Here is a 21,435-nt window from a genome sequence, read left to right as displayed (position 1 = left end):
ATTTAGTTAGCAATGTATTTTTTGTGTGTTGACATTTTCATTGTAGGTTTGCAAAAACAAAAAATTGTTCTTAAAAATGTTCTGATGGGAATCTACGTGCTGTAATCTGAATCTTTAATGAGTCATGTACCTTCAATGGATGATACTGATCTGACCACAATCCATACATCTGATGTTGCTCACAGTGGTCAAAGGGATCGTTCACGGGCTTAGTGGTGAGAGTTCAGAAGTAAATACTTGAAAAAATGTCTGTATTATTTACTGACAACGAAACATAATGTTAATAATTGTTGTCGAATTCATGCGTTTCAATCATTTACAAAAACAAGAAATATAAATATTTTAGAATGGATACGATATCCATTCTATGAAAGCGCCCTTGCATGCCATGATGCAAATCTGAACTCAATTTAGTTTCACTTCTAGTTGTTTACTTAGTTGAACTTGGAATTTTTTAGGGTAAAGGTATGCACCTAAATAATGAACGATCATATTGTGTATTCCATCCATCCATTTTCTTTGTCACTTATACTCACGAGGGTCGCTGGGAGTGCTGGAGCCTATCCCAGCTGTCAACGGGTAGGAGGCAGGGTACACCCTGAACTGGTTGCCAGCCAATCGCAGGGCACATGGAGACAAACAACCACACTCACAATCACACCTAGGGGAAATTTAGAGTGTCCAATTAGTATTGCATGTTTTTTTGGGATATGGGAGGTAACCGGAGTACCCGGAGAAAACCCATGCAGGCACGGGGAGAACGCTTTCCAAGCTGCACCACCGTTCCATCCCTATCTTTCATTCGTCTCTCAATACATTCAATATGTGTGAAGTTAACGTAATTTCACGAAAATAATGTGCAATTTCTTACAAAAATATTTTTAAAAAGTTAATGGAGCGCATTATATTTAGGTATGGATGAAAAATAAAAAATACAATCACATTGTTTAGTCGTATACAGGTATAAAAGGTGTACATATGCATTTCGATATGATGTTCAATGTCTTATGTTACACATTTGTATATTATGGTAATGTGCACCACCAACTTGAGCTCTCTGACCTCCTCGGGGGAGCTTCGCATTTTACGATCGTGAGCGTAGCCTATTTGTCGCTCCTGCACCAAAGATCAGAAACGACTGCCCATGAGTTGGTTTTAACTTAAACGATGACAAAAAATGTCATCTACAACGACTAGTTGTGCAGCCGCTTTTAAAAGAAATGTGTCATCACTGACACGAGGAACCCGGAAGCAGCGCAGCAGACCAAAACAACGAAAGCCCAATGGCTTCAAGTTGTTATCAAAACAACGTGAGCTCATACTAGGTAGTACAAGTGTAATGAGTACATAAAAAAAAAACAACAGGGTAGAGCACACAATTGGAATGCTCACTTTTTTTTATGTGCCCATTCCGCTCGTTTCTACGTAGTTTGAGCTGACATTGTTTTGATAGCCACTAGACGCTGTGGAAAGCTGCTACAGGTTGGAGCCGGATGGAGGTAGAGAAGCTGCACTGCGTAACCCAAACTCTTGGGATTGGAAAAAATGTTTCCTCACAAACGCTATGCATAACATGCGGTGGGAGCAAGATGGGATGTTCAAGATGAACAGGTGAAGAGGCACCGGAGCTGTACTAAGTCATCAATGATGAGATTGACAGCGATGCACCAAAAAATAGCTACAGTGTGTGTCCATGGATGTGTAATGTAGAGGATAAACTTGCACTATGCACTAATGTTTTCTGCACAAATATTTAATTTAAAACCAAACATGTTCAAGTTAAAGAGTGTTCATGTCCAGAACAGGACCCACTGGGCAAGGCGAGGCATTGCCGAGCACGTCGCTGGGGATGCCGCCCGCCCAAGGACCAAGCATCTTCTATTTGGGTGGGCTCCGTTATATCGTCCTCTCCTGCCTGGTCACCCGCACCGCCTGTGCATCATGACTACGTGCCAACCACGACCCGTTCACCACCGCATATCCTTTTGGCTCAGATTTTTCAGATTATGAGGAAGACTTCAATTTATATGACCAGCTGCCTGATTCCGACTTGGACAATGAATTTGAATTTTCCCTCCCAGTGATGAGTCTCGATGAGTTTGTTTCGCCGACGCGCACCCCCAGCTCCTGGGTGCTTTTGCCTTGTGAGTCCAAGTCCTCTTCCTCTAATCCTTTTTGGGGAACCCTTTTGGCCATCTACTTTAGTCCTCCGCGTGGTGGCCAGAGGAGACACCCAAGCAGGATGCCCCCTTTTGCCTCCCGCTCTGCGGCGACCAAGACACCGCCATTGTTCATTCACACCTCACCAGCAACAACGTAGCCAGCGAACCCGGGGCTGATGGGAAAACTTCCAGCTCAGAGTGAGGAGGGGTCCGCAACTCCTGAGGTGCAGCTACTTGAGGATCACGAGATCTTCTATCGCGAAATGCGGGCAGAAATGGAGCGTCAGGGTGCCGAATTTAAGGTCCTCACAGACCCCCTGTCTCGACGGCGACCACCCCGCGGCCTCCTCACGTCCTGTCTCGACGGCTGCTACCTCCCTCTCCTGCTTCGATGGTGACCAGTCCACGGCTACCCCCCGACCAAGCCTTGGCGGCAACCGATCCCCGGCCACCTCATGACCTAGCCTCGGCGGCGACCAATCCACGGCCCCATCATGACCTAGCCTCAGCGGCGACTGATCCCCGGCCACCTCACGACCATGTCCTGGACGGTCTTCATCCAGAGCCATCGTCTGATCCCGTCTGGTTCCTGCTTCACCTTGGGTTCCTCCGCGAGAACGTCAGCCCGAGTCACCCCGTGGGGACCCTGGTGCTTGGTGTGTCCTACCTCCTGACCTGCTCGGCCAGACGCCTCGCTTTGGGTGGCCTGGACAGCCACCAGACAGACTAGGATTGGGAGGTTTGTGCCCTTCCCTCGGGCCCCCTTCTACCCTCCCCTGATCATGTTTTTTGTTCTGTTTTTTGGGTTAGTCGCATCTGTGATCTGCGCCTAAAGGGGTGGGGGGTCTCTGTCATGAGCAAAACTTGGCCACGGCCAAGAGGGGTGTGGCCACGCCACTGGTCTGGGGGGTGACACCTGTCACCGCTCACAGCTCTTTCACTTTGGGACTGTAATTAGACAGATATTTAAGTTGGCGTTTTGGGCACTAGAATTTGCCAGTTCATTGCCTTGCGTTAGTGAGTTGCATTCACTTCCTGTGGGACTCTCCGCTTCTACGCGTAAATTAGAGTAATCCTAGTCACAGCAATTCTGTGCCCTTTTGTTTGTTCCTGTCCTCTTCAGTTAGTTTGCTTCAGAGTCATCAAAACTTTGCTGTATGTCTTTTGGATCCTTCCTAGCGTTTCTGTACCTCTGCCTTGTATGAACTAGTTTCTGGAATAAACCACATTGAACATTCGGCCTCTGCCTCGAAGTCCTGCATTTGGGCCCGCCCCCACACCGGAGGTTTGTGACAGTTAATAATTATTTTTAAGACTGTAATATCTGTTATCAAAAGTATTAATAAAATGTAATGCCATCAGTGAGCATTTATTTTAGTTGGTTGAGGGATTCTCTTTTGACAATTACAGGAACCAGGACAAGCTTGTCCTGTGGCCTGCTCTGAGTTATAGATTACCGCTACATCGGTACATGCACAATGATGATTATTAATGATGTACAGACAGTTTTTTGAAAAAGAATAGAAGTTCAAACCTAACAAAATATAAATACAGATAATTCCGAATATTTTGATCATATGGATAACAGCAAATTGGTGGTGCACATTGTACTTAAAGACACATTATACTCGAGAAACTACGATAAATGTTGAAAATCTGAAAAGACAGATTAATATAGTACTCCATTGTAGAGCTTAATTTTACGACATTTTGTTCTTGGGTGAGGCTAAAAATCTCACAGGGGTGGAAGATACTTTATACTATGAGGCTCTCCCCAACTATATAAGCACAGTGCTGTTATTTCATGCAATGGCCATCTGGCAGAATTGCCAATTCCTCATTCATTAATTCGACTCATTACTTCCGGTGTAATTTACAAGTGGCCATCAAACTATAGCGGCAACTGGACCGATTACAGTGAAATGTAGTGTGTTTTGTATTATTTGCGCTGTGTTGTCTCTGCCATCTGGCTCCACACGTGTTGTCCCACGAGGCAGTAAGTGGACAGGATCTGCTGCCTCTTGCATCCAGAGTTGCCGAAAGTCCAGCACAACGGCCATCAGACACATGAGAAGAGGAGGAGGAGGGGAATTCAAAAAAGAAAATCACCCGGGTGTGGCCACCAAAGGCTGAACCTCAGTGCACCACAGTAGCTATGCCTGTATGAAATTCCCCACCCCACCCCCCTCCTCGCCACACGGTGCAGCTGACGAGCCTTTATCCTGTCGATTAACAGACTGGTGAATTTTAACAGAGACGTAGAGATTGCTGCCATGCCATACTGTGACCTGTTTGTGCTTAGGACTTTGTGCCTAGGAGGAGCTGTGAGGGGGCACAAAAGTTTTGGGGAGGTGGGATTTTGAGAGCGTTTAAGAACAGGCCCACAGCGTCTGGAAGCTTAAAGGCTGAATCTTGTTAGTTGTTTGGCTGCACTTTTAAAAATGTAATTTTAATGTCGGTAAAAATGTGTACACAGCAGGGCAGGCAGAAGGCATATGCCAACTACACTTGCGCAAACAAATGAATAATTCTTTTTTATGCTGCATATGTGGTCTTTATTTATCATTACAGCGGCTCAGTGGGCAGGCAGGAGCCAACCATGTATGCCTCCGGTAAATACAGCTCCCGGGGACCTGCTCTTATCCCACGGATGAAAACCAAGCACCGTATATACTACATCACTCTCTTCTCTGTGGTGTTGCTCGGCCTCATTGCCACTGGGATGTTTCAGTTCTGGCCTCACTCCATTGAGTCCACAGCTGACTGGACTGTAGACAAACGCAGTGTTCATGATGCTCCTCTGGTGCGCCTCCCTGTCTCCAGTCCCATTCCTGAAAGAGGAGACCTCAGCTGTCGCATGCACACTTGTTTTGATGTGTATAGATGTGGCTACAACCCCAAGAATCGAATTAAGGTAATAACCTCCTTTAACCACATGTATGTGTCAGTATTACTTGATGAACAATTTTTTTCTTTTTTTTAGGTTTACATCTACCCGTTACAAAGATTTGTTGATGAACTTGGGGTACCGATCAGCAGCACAGGACTTTCTCGCGAATATAACAACCTTCTTAGCGCCATTTCGGACAGCGACTTTTATACGGATGATGTCAACAGGGCTTGTCTTTTTATTCCCTCAACCGATCTCCTGAATCAGAACTCCTTGCGAATCAGAGAGACCGCTCAGGCTCTGGCAATGCTACCCAGGTAAATGTCTCACAAAAACAAGCAATTGTAACAAATAAATATCCATCCAACCATCCATCCATTTTCTAAGCCAGTTATCCTCACTGCATGGACTCTTGATATGGTCTCTTAACTGGATCTTACTTTACTTACTTTACTTTATTCTTATTATTTGATCAGGTCACTATTTGAAGAAACTCTGCGAACATGTTTGTCATACTCATTTTTGCTAGCTAACATTTTCCACCATATAAAGGGGGCCAAGATGAGCAATGCATAGGTAGTTGCACCTGATTCCCCCAAACCTCTCCCAAAAAAGAAAAATAAATACAAATTTTGATTCTGATGATCAAAAAAATATTTTGTGTGCGGTCACCCTGTGTCCATGGCATGGTTGGTAGGGGACCAGTGTTCACAAGAAGAGTGACATTTATTATTTATTATTTGCATGTGGTGGCACAGTGGAGCAACTGGTTAGATCGTTGGCTTCACAGTTCTGAGGTTTGGTCAGGGTTAGTCCCAAATCCCAGAACTGCCTGTGTGGACTTTGCATGTTCTTCTTGTGCTTGTGTGGGGTTTCTCTGGGAACTGTGGTTTCATCCTGCATCCTATAAACATGCAACAATTGGAGACTCTAAATTACCCCTAAGTGTGATTGTGAGTGTGACTCTTGTCTGTCTATGTGCCGTTTGACTGACTGGCAACCAGTGAAGGGTGTACCCACCTCCTGCCCGATGATAGCTGGGATAAGTCCCGATACTTCTGTGACCCTATATATTAAAAAAAGAAAAGCATACAATGCAAAATGTATAAAAATTGGAAATACTCTAAAAACCATGAGAAGAACTTTTTAACCTGGATTTGAAAACATTCACACTTGGGGCTAACATAACATCTGTTGGCAACTTATTCCATTTGTGTGCAGCATAATAGCGAAATGCTGCTTCACCATGTTTGTCTTGGACTCTGAGTCTGTCAATCTCTACTAGGTTTGTATTCCATTAGATCCTTTCATGTATTCAGGATCTAAACCATTTGGTGATTTACAGACCAATAACAGAACTTTATAATATATTCTAAAGATGACTGGAAGCCAGTGTAAGGACTTTAGAATTTGAGTTATATGATCTGACCTCTTTGTTCTGGTCAGAACCTGACTTGGATTATTCTGAATGCGCTGCAGCTTTTGGGGGAGTCCAGTGAGAAGACAATTACAGTAGTCTAAGTCTACTCGAGATAAGAGCATGGATGAGATTTTCCTGGTCTGCTTGACACATACAAGCCTTGACTCTTTAGATATGTTCTTCAGATGGTAAAAAGCAGTTTTTCTGATTGATTTGATTTAAGTGTTGAAAGTCAGGTCTGATTCTATCAGAACACCAAGGTTTCGGACTTGGTTTTTGGTTTTTAAAGATCGTGAGTCCAGGTATTTACGAACAGCAATTCTGTTATCTTCATTAGCAAAAACAATTTTTTTTCAGTTTTGTTGGGGTTTAGTTGAAAAATTTTCTTCAACTCATCCAGTTATCTGCTTTAGACAGTGGCACAATAACTCAATTAAACTGTAGTCATCTGGAGATACTGCTAAATATAACTGTGTGTCCTCCGCATAGCTATAATAGTCAAATTTGGAAGAAAGTTTTGAAGAATTTGACCTAAGTGTAGCATACACAGGCTGAACAGGAGGGTCCAAGAACTGCGTGCATCGCCGTGACTGGAGAAAGCAAAAGAGAGACCGTAAAGAGGACGCCAACTTGCCAGAATGCGCTTTTATGTGCATGCGATTGATATATTGGCCACACCTAAATCAAGCGACAAGATAGGCTGACGTCTTTTTTTGGGCGGGGGGTGGGAGGCACGCCGTCAAGACCAAAACTGACACATTTCCAGTCAGCATTCAACCCTTTATAATTTAGGTCTTTTAATTTAGATTCCGAACTGTGATGAGTTCGGAAACCTGATTGAAATTTGTCAAAAGTCCATATAAATTCAAGAAATTGCTGAGTTGACTCAAGAAGAATCTTGGCTATGAAAGGGAGATTTTAGATGGGTCTTCTTACTTTTCGGCTTGTCCCGTTAGGGGTCACCACAGCATCTAAGCCTTTCTCCTGCATCTTCCTCTCAAACACCAACTGCCCTCATGTCTTCCTTCGCAACATCCATCGAACTTCTCTTTAGTCTTCCTCTCGCTCTTTTGCCTTGCATCTCCATCCTCAGCACCCTTCTACCAATGTACTCACTCTTTCGCCTCTGGACCATCTAAGTCTGCTAAACCTTGTCTCCAAAACATCCAACTTCGGCTGTCCCTCTAATGAGCTCATCTCTAATCCTATCCAACCTGCTCACCCCTCGTGAGAACCTCAACATCTTCATCTCTGCCACCTCCAGATGTGCTTCCTGTTGTCACTTCAGTGCCACAATCTGTAATCCGTACATCATGGCCGGCCTCACCACTGTTTTGAAAACTTTGCCCTTCATCCTAGCAGAGACTCTTCTGTCACATAACACACCTGACACCTTCCGGCAGTTGTTCTAACCTGCTTGGACCCGTTTCTTCATTTCCTTACCACACTCACGATTGCTCTGGATTGTTGACCCCAAGTATTTGTAATCGTCCACCCTTGTTATCTCTTCCTCCTGGAGCCTCACTCCCCCCCCCCCCCCTGTCATTCACACACCTATATTCTGTTTTACTTCGGCTAATCTTCATTCCTCTCCTTTCCAGTGCATGCCTCCATCTTTCTAATTGTTCCTCCGCCTGCTTCCTGCTTTCACTGCATATCACAATATCATCTGCGAACATCTTTGTCCAAAGGGATTCACGTAAACAGGACGGGGCTCAGAGCTGATTCCTGATGCAGTCCCAACTCCACCTTAAATTCTTCTGTCACACCTAAGGCACACCTCACCATTGTCCTGCTGCCGTCATACATGTCCTGTACTATTCTGACATATTTCTCTGTCACACCAGTCTTAGTCATGCAGTACCGTAGTTCCTCTCTTGATACTCTGTCATAGGCTTTCTCTAGATCCAGAAAGACACAATGTAACTCCTTCTGACTTTCTCTGTACTTTTCAATTAGCATCATCAAGGAAAATAATGCATTTGTGGTACTCTTTCTAGGCATGAAACCAAACTGTTGCTCGCAGATACTTACTTCTGTCTCTTCCCATCTCTGTCCATCTGTCTGGCCAACTTAAAGATCCTTTTCTCCTTCTTTCATGTCCAACCTGGTGTACATCATATGCCTCTTGTTTAGCCTTCACCACCTCTATCTTTGCCCTATGTCGCATGTCATGTGTATTCCTTTTGCCTCTCCTTAGTCCCCTCAGTGTCCCACTTTTTCTTCATGTATTTTCCTGTATTTTGGCGTTCCACCACCAAGTCTCCTTGTCCCCTTTCCTACCAGAATACACACCAAGTACTCTCTTGCCTGTCTGCCCTATCACCTTGGCTGTAGTAGTCCAGTCTTCCGGGAGCTCCAGCTGTCCATCAAGAGCCTGTCTCACCTCTTTCTGAAAGGCCGCACAACATGCTTCCTTTCTCAGCTTCCACCACACGGTTCTCTGCTTTACCTTTGTGTTCCTACCCACCACCAGACTCATCCTACACACCACCATCCTATGCTGTCGAGCTACACTCTCCCCTACAACTACCTTACAGACAGTAACCTTCAGATTACATCGTCTGCACAAAATATAATCCACCTGCATGCTTTTATCTCCGCTCTTCTAGGTAACTCTATGTTCCTGCCTCTTCTGGAACAAAGTGTTCACTACAGCCATTTTCATCCTTTTTGCAAAGTCCACCACCATCTGATCCTTAAAGTTCCTTTCCTGGATGCCGTACTTACCCATCACTTCCCCATCGCCCCTGTTTCCTTCACGAAACCATTCCATTACAATCTACACCAATCACAACTCTCTTTCTGTCAGGGATGCTCAGAACTACTTCATCTAGTTCGTTCCAGAATTTCTCTTTCACCTCTAGGTCACATCCTACCAGTGGGGCATAGCGGCCAGTTACATTATATATAACACCCTCAATTTCAAATTTCAGCCTCATCACTCGATCTGATATTCTTTTCACCTCCAAGACATTCTTAGCCAGCTCTCCCTTTCTCTTCCCATCCACTCCATGGTAAAAAAATTTAAACCCTGATCCTAAACCTCTAGCCTTACTACCTTTCCACTTGGATGCACAATATATCAACGTTTCTCCTAGTCATCATGTCAACCAACTCCTGAGGTTTTCCTCTGAGTCCACACATTCAAAGTCCCCACACTCAGTTGTAGGCTCTTTACATTCCTCTTCTTCTTCTGCCGATGAATCCGGTTTCCTCCTCTTCTTTGTCTTAAACCCACAGTAGCTGAATTTCCACCGACGCCTGCAGGTTAACGGGGCCGTGGGCGGGGGCGGGCGTTGTTAACCCGGGCCACAACCGATCTGGTATGGGATTATTTCGATGAACGTTCATATTTGATTGGGATAGTTTTACCCCAGATGCCCTTCCTGACGCAATCCTCTGAATTTTTCCGGGCTTGGGACCAGCCTACAGATTCCACTGGTTTGTGCCCCTGTAGGGCACCATTTTCCCCCATAGGGCTGCATGGTCTATAGCAGGGGTGCTCAATGCATCGATCGCTAGGCAGTTGAGGTCGATCGCAATGGCGTGCAGAGAGGGGAAAAAAAAAAAAGACATCAGCTATATTTTTCTGACCATTAGCTAAATGCACATGTCCAAACAACAACACAGTACAGGAAAACATGCCCTATTTTAAGCCTTCCCTTAAGAAATCTCATCAAACATAAGTGGATGGTGAAGTAAAGAAGACAAAAACATATCACTTTAATACAGGAGGCGGACTTTTTTTTACAATGTCTTTTTCAAAGTGCGTTTGCCTCATTTACCAGTGTAGTCAAATGTGTCGCGGCATTTTCGAACTGTTTATGAAAATACGACACTCACATTCCGCCGAAAAACAAGATGAGAATGACAAAAGTGAACAAACTAAAATCCCAATTGGCCGCACAGCAGTCACTTTCCACACAATATAGTTCAACATTGAAAGCCGCCACTGAAACATCGTTCCGGGTTCATCACATAATTGTTAATAACAAGAAATCCTCCCAAGACGGAGAGATGGTAAAAGAGGCATATCTGACTCATTATTCCAATCCCATAAGGCGGAAATATTATCTTCAATAAAATTTCTGCAGCTGTAAAGGAGTACAGTTTCACGGGGCTGTGACGCCTTGGCTGATGTGTGGAATGACATCGGAGATTGTGATTGTTTCTCACTGCAGTTGGACAAATCCACTGACGTGAGTGGCACAGCCCAAGTGTGCATTTTCATTCGTATGGTGTTTAGTGATCATCAACGTGAACTCGGATAATAATTTATGATAAATATTTATGATTCACTATGTTGTGTTGTACAATATTTGATCGTGCGGTTATGGAAAGCACGCAAACATACATTTACACATAAAGAATCCGCAATATACTTTAAAATAAATATGTTTTGTATTTTTGTAGTGGGTAGATCTTTGTGGCTTGGTCATTCTATTTCATGATTGGTCGTTCTTTAAAAAAAAAAAACAACAACTGGATTAAGGAGCCTTTTTTAAATTTTATTTTTATGTTTTAGGTGGAACAAGGGAATGAATCACCTACTTTTTAACATGTTGCCAGGGGGCCCACCAGACTACAACACTGCTTTGGATGTGCCCCGAGACAGGTAACGCGAACGTGAACAAGTTTTCCTTGTTATATATATATATATATATATATCATAGTCAAAGCAGCATTCGAGGAAAGACAAAATGGAAACATTGAATTATTAACTTTTACTTTAGCCTGTTTGCTTCACAAACAAATCAATGCACAAGTGAGGCCAGAGCCAAAAACCCAAGTGCATGTCACGATGATGTGTCCAATGGCATCGTCAGATGATCTTCAACTATTCTTTTTTTTTTAACTGAGAAATCTTATAACAGCACATGGCCACCCAAAAAGTGATTGATTGTGTGGACCCTCATGTTTTGGCTGGATCACACAGTCAAAGCAGAACACACATTTAAAAAAATCATTTCCAGAAGGGGAAATATACATTTACAAATAGCTACAAATGGATATCCTGTACATTAAAGTCAGGGTTGGTGGTTTTATGTGAGATGATGAACAACATCTTTAGATGAAAGGAATTTCCTGATCTCATCCAGAGATTGTATTCAACATGAAACTTGATCAGAACCAGGTGTGGAGGGATTTTAGAGTTTTTCCGTTGCCTTTTGATTTAAATTGAATACCAAAAATACCTCATCACTCAAACTAACACTTGACCAGACATTCTAAAAGGGGATAGTAACCAAAAGAACAATTTTTGGCATGTAATTTTTGTTGCCAAATTCAGTTGAATTCCATTGTATTTTAAGTGTTGTTCTAGTTAAAGCTGATTTTCTTTCATTTAGAGCGCTCCTGGCTGGTGGTGGTTTCTCGACATGGACATACAGACAAGGTTATGATGTCAGCATCCCAGTTTACAGCCCCCTTTCTGCTGATGTTGAGCTGCCCGAGAGACAGGCTGGGTGAGCTCATGTTAACCATATACTGTGCAACTGTGCCTCTCATTGTGGTTATTTTAGTATAGTTTTTGTAGAAGTTCAATGTCCTTTGAAGATAACTACCAAGCTGATCTTTTGGACAGAATAGCTGGCGGAGTGAGGTATGATAATAGATACACAAAGTAAAGAAAATCCAATTTTTCAAAATGGTTTGTGTTGTACTTAATGGGTTTCTCGGTTTGATGTACAATGTCAGAAAAAAAAAAAGTATCAGATTAAATCGGACTGGATCTAAAGATTCCGACTTTACCTCTCTTATACTGCACAAGCTCCCCATTCAATACTCCACTCCAGCACTTCTATCCAGACAGCATGCAGAGACCACGTGATGATGACAAGTTGCTAAAGTGCTAAAATTGTAGTGAGATAAAATTTTGCTTTCTTAGTCATTTATTTAGATTCTAGTTGAAGTCCACTGAAAACTGAAAACATGAAAAAAATAGCTATTGAATGTCAAAATATATTGGACTTTTCCTTTCATAGTTATTGTTCACAAAAATTGCTATCTTAATGCACACAGTGAATGAAACACACCATTGATGAGCAAGCAAAAAATGATTATATTAACATTCATTTGTGAATTCTACTTTTTGTTATTAAAATTATATTTCTGTACATGTGGAGAAACCAAATGATGTTTCCAATACAACTGACTGTATATAGCTGACTAGAACTTTATTTCATGCTTTAAAAATATGCAGTAATTTGTATTTATCATTTATTGAAGGTGTTTTTTTATGGTTTTCTAATTCATGTTTAATTTAATTCATTCAGGTAAAGAATATACTTATGTTTAATTTGAGCAGTCATTGTAATTTAATTTAAGTACATATTTTTGGTCTTACCTTTATTGAAGTTATTTTACAGAACTTTATAATGTAATTGTTGGGAATTTTATTCAATTGTAGTACACATTCTTTTTTTTTTTTTTGTCATACCTACTGTTGCTGTTGATTATTTTCTATTTAAGTCATGTCACTTGCTCAGGCCTTTTCCAATATTCCATACAAAGAAATAAGTCAAGTATGTTTGGTTATTGATAAGATAAGACCAATACTGGCAACAGCCAAAACCCAAGGCTACAATATTGGTATTGGATCAGAAGTGAAAAAGTTTGATCAGGACATACCTGGTTGTATAGGAATCTGCTTAATGCATAACCATGAACAGATCTGCTCAGATAACCTGAACATATGGCTGAAAAATGTGGTCACTTGTGACATTTTAATGAATATACTGTGAAATGAAGATTCATTTTCATCCTGACCTATTACGGATTAATTGTGTGATCTTGGGACATAGTGGCAGAACTACAGTAATTCACTCAGTTTCAATCTGCTGTCAACACTTCTCCAGGCCTCGCCGCTATTTCATTCTGTCATCTCAAACAGCCATTCACCGTGAGTATCGGGCTGAACTCGAACGGCTGAAGGAGGAAAACGGCGAGGCTCTCCTCCTTCTGGACAAGTGTAGCAACCTCTCCCAGGGAGCTGCCTCTGCTAGAAAGCGATGTTACAAGGGGCAGGTGTATGACTACCCTCAGATCCTACAGGTTAGCACAGCTCCATACAAATGTGACTTTCTAAAGATTAAAGTCATCAAGATGTCACTGATGGATAATCAATGTGAAACACAAAACTATTGTGCTCCCCCAATGTTTCTGCAGGAATCCTCCTTTTGTGTGGTTCTAAGGGGTGCACGTTTGGGTCAGGCAGCTCTTAGTGATGTTCTGCAAGCTGGTTGTGTCCCAGTCATCCTCGCAGATTCCTACATTCTTCCTTTTTCTGAAGTTCTTGACTGGAAAAGGTTGGTGTAATTTAGTCCATCCTCCCAATAAGCATGAAAGTATTTCCATTGTGTTTTTTTTTTTTTTTTTTAAACCTCACTTATGTTGTGCTCTCCGGCACAGAGCTTCTGTGGTTATCCCAGAAGAGAAGCTCTCTGAGATGTACACTATCTTGAAGAGTATCCCGCATAGACAAGTGGAAGAGATGCAGAGACAGGTACTGGTTACAGCGGTTGGATAGTGTTTTTTAAAATTTCCGTTTTGCCGAGTTTTCAGTGAGTAGCAGTTAAATTGCAAATGAAAAATATTATCACCCGACAGTATTTGTGGTGTGGATCTGGTAAAATTTCCGTTTTGCCGAGTTTTCAGTGAGTAGCAGTTAAATTACAAATGAAAAATATTATCACCCGACAGTATTTGTGGTGTGGATCTGGTAAAACTAAATGACTGCATATTGTTGCCCTACCTGAAATGTCAATTCTTTTCTGACAGATAATAGTACCACATCTATCCATTCATTTTCTGAGCCACTTATCGTCATGAGGGTTGTGGGAGTGTCGGAGCCAAACCCAACTGTCATTGGGCAGGATGCAGGGTACACCCTGAACTGGTTGCCAGACAAGCACAAGGCATAATAAGACAGACAACAGTCGCAGTCAAAATCACACCAAGGGGCAATTTGGAGTCTCCAATTAATGCATGTTTTTGAGATTTGGGAGGAAACTGGAGTGCCCGGAGAAAACCCGCGGAGCAGAGCATGCAAACTCCACACAGGTGGGGCTGGGATTTGAACTCCGGTCCACAGAACTCTGAGGCCAAGACTCGAAAGCTGCGCCGCATAATAGTACCACATTTTTTTTTCCAGTTTATTGTTTAAATTTTGAAATGGATAGCAGACTTCTAATTTGATATCTCCATTCCGTTGGTGTATCCACTACAATAAAAAAAAGAACATTTCTGCTCTTCATTCCCCTTCCATCAATTTTAATCCATGTATCAATTATACATTTATATACTGATACTCATTTTTACACCATGGGCTAAAATAAATTGGGTGTCAGATTATCTCTAACAAGATCTGGAATATGGCAAGATTATGCAGTCCAAAGCCCCTTGTTAATAATGGAGAATGAACCTTAATAAATTCTGTGCTGCCAGCCAAAGTCTTAAAAACAACTAATTCTTGTCAACTACATAACATCTGTACTGACTTTACATAGCAGTTACAATTTAAGCTTCTGTAAATTTTGATATGATGCCTCTAGTGAAAAAGTGGCAAAGGACTTCTGTCCGCTCTTCCAAACAAAACACTGGAGTGTATAGGTAACTCTCTGGTGGTAATGCAAAGAAATTGATTACATTATTTATTTGATATGCCTAAACGTCAATCAGAGCGTTTTTATATTCCAGATGCAATTTATCAATTTACCAGCAGGGGGCTCACAAGTCTTGATATGAAGCGCTCACTTCCATTGTCCAAGCTCCATGGAAATTGGGATTCATTGTTCCAGTTTAAATATTTGACTGGTTGTGTAACTTTGTAAGTAATATAAGAATCAGGGGACAGTTTAAGGCCTAGTTTAGCAATTTGAATTGTTTATTATACATACATATTAATCCTCCAAAATACTTTCCTGGAGGCATGATTATGATCTTACCAGGAGTCTTGTCATCTTGGGGGTGTTGACGTTCTTTTACTTAAACAATCCATGCAGGCTAAATACTTGAAATTATTTTTCATTCAAGATAAATCGTTTACACTTGGGCCATAAGGACAGAACCTAGCACAGTGTGAACCATGGAATTATCCAGCCAAATAGTGTTTCATGAACACAGGAGAATTTCACTGCCAATACATAAATGTTGAACCCCTGGTGTTTTGGCAGATTTTATATGCTGAAGCTGATTTATTGAAAAAATGGATTTGTTTCATTTTACAAGTTCGATAAATCGAGAGGTTGATGACGTGTCACCACAGCTCCATGGGCTCCATCAATCCATCAATCTTCTGTGTTGCTTATTCTTACCAGGGTCTCGAAGGGGCACCCATCTCAGCTAAATCGTTTGGACTCTGAACTGGTCACCAGCCAATCTCATAGCACAAAGACAATAATTCACACTCACATCTACACACAATTTAGACCAGGGGTGCTCAATGCATCAATCACGAGGCAGTCTTGGTCGGTCGTGGAGGGCGAGGGAGGGTCGCGTCAGCCAATGGTCCCTCTAAACTCCGCGCTTGCGGACTTGTGCACCGCTGATGTAGTCAGATATTCTGCGTTACACATAAAAGAAAAAAAATAATAATCCAATGCAAAAGGAAAGTATAACATACAGCTATTCAGTTTGTGGCATTTTGCAATGTGATCCAATGATTGAGGGATGGTTGGTTGTTACATCCAATGGCACAATTCACATACATGCTGTAAAAATGAAAAGAAGCCACTAGTTTCTTTTAGGTAGCACACGGAACTTTCTTCAACAACGACCGCTGCTCCTCCATACTTTCTTTTCCTAGTTCACCTTACACCTGCCCGCCCCACCCTCATAAAGACGTACACTCATAATTATAAATGTTACGCTAGTTACGCAGCAATGTGATTTTCTCTTTTTTGAGTGGGAAAGGTCTGGTCTGAAGCCAAAGCAGAAAATGCAGAATGAGGTGGTGTGTAATTTTAAAATACCACGTTGGCACAGCCTGATCCAAGATGAAAGCACAAACAATACAGCGCAGAAAAAGCTAATTCTGTATTTTAAGTATAACATTAACTTTAAAACGGTTTGGGAGCATGATCATCATCATTTCCCACCAAACCCCCACCCACCTGAGGCTGGCTGCTTGAAAAGTAGATCTTGGGGTAAAAAAGTCTGGGAACCCCTGATTTAGAGTCTTTTGTTAACCTACCATGTATGCTTTTGTAACATGGGAGGAAACTGGGGAAAACCCACACAAGCACAGGGAGAACATGAAAACTCCAGAAAACGCCAAACTCTGGACTCTTCAGACCTGCGAGTGAGATGTCCTAAGCAGTCACCACCGTGCCGCCCCAAGGGCTTCAATTCATGCAATTTCACAGCTTATTTAAATTAAGATTTGATGATGCTGAGTTGAGACAAAAATGAAGGCTGCACATTTGGGTGTGAGATCACAGGTAAAAGTAGAGTGTTAATTAATGTGGACCACAACATCAATAAGGAGCTGGGGTGTTTTGGCGGCTGTTTTTGATTAAGTCCAAATCACTAATGATTACCTGCTTCTCGCCACGGCTCACTCAGTGGCAAGCAGCTCTGCTCTATAGGTGCAGTCATCTCTCAAGTACTTGACAAGTAGACTTAAACAAAGAGTTCTGTACTCCCAACTGTTTGTGCTCATGACTTTGACCTTTTCTCTAAAGATTTAAATGGCAGAAGAGAGGGGGTTCTTGAGCTCAGTGCTTAGGGCCTCTATAATGATGATTAAAAATTGCAACCGATTTATAGTGAGATATGTTTTTGTAATTGGTCATGGGACTGCTTTCAGTACAATTCACTTTTTAGAGGTATTTTTAAACAAGCTACTTCTTGAATTCCTCTTTATTGATGGTTTGTTATTAAAAGTTTAAAGGGATAAGGAAGGTTAAAAGGGTAGAAGTTGTACATCGTTTATGAAATGCAACATAACAAATGGGGGGGGGGGCCTCTTCATTCCTGCTCATAATAATTTGTGCAGCAATGGAGGGCTGAGGGTCATTCCCTTAGGCCAAAACAGTTTTCTTACATCCTCCTCCCAGTCAGAAAAGAAAACTTTCATCACCATCTGATTTATGAAGTGTTGGGATTCCCCAAGGAGATTAAAAAGTCTTTTTGTATTTTCCTCACTGCTCCATAAAAATAAAAGATGTATTTAACTAGTTATATGATGCAACACCATATTGAACTGTCAGGCTCAGAAAAAGTCCTCAAATGCTCACCAAATACATTTAGCGGTCTGTTTACACCGAGATAAAAATTCACCCACAATATTCAGCGTTGCAAAGGAGAACTATATACAAAGGCAATTTTTCTGACGATCTTCCCATGATGACAAAATGCAAACCTTGACCTCCTTCAATCGAGGTCAAGATTTCTCAAAAACCATAGTACAATGAAAGCACATATGGCGAGGTGATGCAAATTTAAATCACTAAAACGCACACCTTCAAAGTAGTACCGGTACTTAAATTTCAGACCTCCATTCAGTTAGCAAGCCCCCGAAACAATTATTGGTCATGAAATTGCTCTCTACAAACAGACACTAAAATGGCAATATGTCATACATTGATAAGATTCAATAGTTTTACCTCACTATTTTGTGAGATACTGCTGCATTCAGAATTTCCAGGGGTTCCTTTTAGTCTAAAAATGGAATCTTAATATATATATATATGTCTCACTCAACAGATAAAATTACCAATTACCGATTACCAATATATATGGTCAAATCCATTATTAATTAATCAATTACATTTTTACTGTTCAATGTTAATGCAGAAACATTACTGTTAATCATCCTACTGGTATTTGGGCTTCTCTCTAGCACTTAAATAGCAACATTTCTGGTCAGCACTGCTAGATAATTCCTTTCAGATTGCTTTTTAACAACAGAGCAGAGACTCTTAATCATAATTTATTTAAATTGTTTTTTTTAATCATTTTAAATGTTTTAATTCAGCAGCAATATATTGGCGAGCACCCTTTTGGACTGATTTAACAGGCTAAATTTATTCTGGAAAACAAACTACAAAAGATTTCATTTTAAAAGGTATTCGATCATAAATTTTGTGGTAGCTGATGTCATAGGTCGATATTTCTCCGTAAGAAGCATATTGAGGTTCTGGCATGGTCTAGCCAGTCTCCAGACCTAAGCCCAAGAGAAAATCTTTGGAGGGAGCTGAAACTCTGTGTTTCTAAGCGACAGTCCAGAAACCTGTCTGATCTAGAAAAGTGTGGAGAAGTGGGCCAAAATCCCTCCTGCAGTGTGTGCAAACCTGGTAAACAACTACAGGAAATATTTGACCTCTGTAATTGCAAACAAAGGCTACTGTACCAAATATTAACATTGGTTTTCTCGGGTGTTCACATACTTTATTTGCAGCTGTGTCACACAAATACATTAATAAATCATACATTGTGATTTGTGGATTATTCTTTTTAGATTATCTCTCTCACAGTGGACATGCACCTTGCAAATTTCAGACCCCTCCATGATTTCTAAGTGGGAGAACTTGCAATATAGCAGGGTCTTCAAATACTTCCTTTCTTCACTGTGTGTGTGTGTGTGTGTGTTGTGTGTGTGTGTGTGTGTGGTGTGTGTGTGTGTGTGTGTGTGTGTGTGTGTGTGTGTATATATTTAATGTATAAAGATACGTATGTATTTAATTGGAAACCTACAAATCACATTTGTTTGTTGTATAGTACAAGTTGAATATGCCAGTTTTGTTTTTTTTAAAGGCACTCTGGTTTTGGGAAGCTTATTTCAGCTCCATGAAGGCCATCGGCCTGACGACCCTCCAGATCATCAATGACCGCATATACCCATATGCCGCACATACATACGAGCAGTGGAACAATCCAACTGTTGTGGTAGGTAACTATCCAGTCTTGATGTTGACATGCATCTTGAGAATAGTAACCTTACTGTATGCTTTTTAGTTTTTATATATATATATATACGTATGTATGTATATGTTTTTTTTTTTTTTTTTTTTTTTTTCCCCGAGCCGCTTATCCTCACGGGGGCCGCAGGAGTGCCGGAGCCTATTCCAGCTATCATTGAGCAGGAGGCGGCGTACACCCCTGAACTGCCAGCCAATCACAGGGCACATAGAGACAAACAACAATCACAATTTAGAGACCGCAATTAATGCATGTTTTTGGGATGTGCCCGGAGAAAACCCACGCAGGTGGGGCTAGGATTTTAACTCCGGTCCTCAGAACTGTAAAGACAATGCTTGAACCAGCACACCATGGTGCTGCTTATGTGCGTGTGCGACAGTATACCTGTATGTGTGTATATAAACACTGACTGGATGCCATGTTTCTGTGATTTAAGAAACATTCCCAATATTTTTTTACACTGTGATTGTGAAAAAGTACGTACAATTGAATTAAAACCAAGGTCAAACAGCAATAAACATCTTGACTGCGCAATACTTGCAATACTCTTTTATTGCAGGGCATTTCCTGTACCCAGCCCTCATCATGTCACACCGCTGAGTTTCCATTTTCTGTTCCACAAATGTTTTTCGAATGAAGCCATTCTTTATCAATTTTAATCGTTTATTTGCCTTAGTTCTTTGTCATGTCAAGCTAAATCGTCTTTTCAGCTTTCTTCCAGATCCTTAAGGTCTTAGTGCCAGACTACGCTGATGTTTGGAGACTTAAGATATTAATTACTCCATTGTGTGTCATGACTCAAGTCCCAGTTTTAGAAAAACTGCCCCAACATGACATTTCTGTCACCATGCATCACTTTGCATATGGTCTAGAAGTCCAACCTCAATCTCATCAAACTACAACACACACACACACACACACACACACACACCTTTGAAAGAGCCTGGATGGATGGATTTAAAAAAAAAAAATTGTAGAGCCTACAATTTTTTTTTTTTTTTTTTTTTTTTAGGAATGAACAATAGATATCATTGACACATGCAGTAAACAACCAGTGGTGGCCAAAATATTCTGCAATAACTTTAATGTTTCTATGGGCTGCTTGGAGTCATTGAGCAGTTTTCCTATCTTTTCATCACTTTGGAGGAACATAACTTCTTGGCTATGTCACTTTTGTGCCACGATTTCTTCCATTGTCTTAAGTTCACTTTGAACCATGATATTTTGCTGAAGTCTTTTGTAAAAAAAAAAAAAAAAAAAACCCTAAGCCATCCTTGGAGACCTTTGACAGTTTTATTCAGGTTTAAATTCTCACTTTTTAAATTGTTCTTATTCTGTACTTTGAGTGAAAACAATGCCTTGCATTACTGCAAAAGTTAAAAAGGTTAAATGCAAACTCCTTCAATTCAGTAAACTTTCAAGGATTTGCTACAGTACTTTGAATACGAATGAGGAATTTAAAACTCAATTGATCCTTTTTTACTCATATTTTAGCTGTCATAAATTAATCATACATAACATTTAATCACTAAAACGTTTTTTAAAACCTGTTTAGGAATTCAAGTAAAGAACTATGATTTGACATCTTAACGATTTTGTGTGTGTGTGTGTGTACACACTATACTATTTTGTCAGTTTTGTTAAAACAGTAAATTTTTAATTTTAGATTATTTTTAAATTTTGGATGAAGAAAACTGGATCATTTTAAAAAATCTGTTTAAAAGCCTCTCCATGCTCTTGTATTAGCTGTATAGCTGTTAATTTTTTTTTTTTTTTTAACTTAAATTGGAACCACTTATCAACTGAAAACGTTTTCCTGTGCATCACGGAACTGCAGTATTGCATTGAATACACTGTATATGCCTTATTTTTATGTAATGTGGCACTGCACAAGCAGTGTATTAGGTTTTGGTATACACCTAACAGGCTCAGTAGTAGTTCTGAAAGAGGAAGATTCCTCCATTGCAGTGGGAGAAAAAGTTCTTGCGTGTCTGAGGCAATCTGTTTGTGAATGATAGGATGGCCGTTTAGCATTCATG

At 41.0% G+C, this 21,435-nt stretch overlaps 1 protein-coding gene across 2 annotated transcripts in view; it reads left to right on the top strand.

Annotated features, from left to right (window-relative positions):
* Positions 1 to 21,435, top strand: part of ext2 (exostosin glycosyltransferase 2) — a 43,073-nt gene that overhangs the window by 4,167 nt on the left and 17,471 nt on the right. For both annotated transcript variants that reach the window (XM_061815438.1, XM_061815439.1), the window contains exons 2-9: positions 4,734 to 5,076; positions 5,146 to 5,369; positions 11,001 to 11,090; positions 11,824 to 11,940; positions 13,333 to 13,528; positions 13,643 to 13,782; positions 13,886 to 13,979; positions 19,232 to 19,363. In XM_061815438.1, the coding sequence (XP_061671422.1) occupies positions 4,762 to 5,076; positions 5,146 to 5,369; positions 11,001 to 11,090; positions 11,824 to 11,940; positions 13,333 to 13,528; positions 13,643 to 13,782; positions 13,886 to 13,979; positions 19,232 to 19,363 (1,308 nt within the window). In that variant the 5' untranslated portion in view covers positions 4,734 to 4,761. The remainder of the gene's footprint in view (positions 1 to 4,733; positions 5,077 to 5,145; positions 5,370 to 11,000; positions 11,091 to 11,823; positions 11,941 to 13,332; positions 13,529 to 13,642; positions 13,783 to 13,885; positions 13,980 to 19,231; positions 19,364 to 21,435) is intronic.

The sequence above is a fragment of the Syngnathoides biaculeatus genome, chromosome 3 (assembly GCF_019802595.1).
Source record: "Syngnathoides biaculeatus isolate LvHL_M chromosome 3, ASM1980259v1, whole genome shotgun sequence".
Taxonomy (NCBI): domain Eukaryota; kingdom Metazoa; phylum Chordata; class Actinopteri; order Syngnathiformes; family Syngnathidae; genus Syngnathoides; species Syngnathoides biaculeatus.
This window is presented reverse-complemented; position numbering and strand designations above follow the sequence as displayed.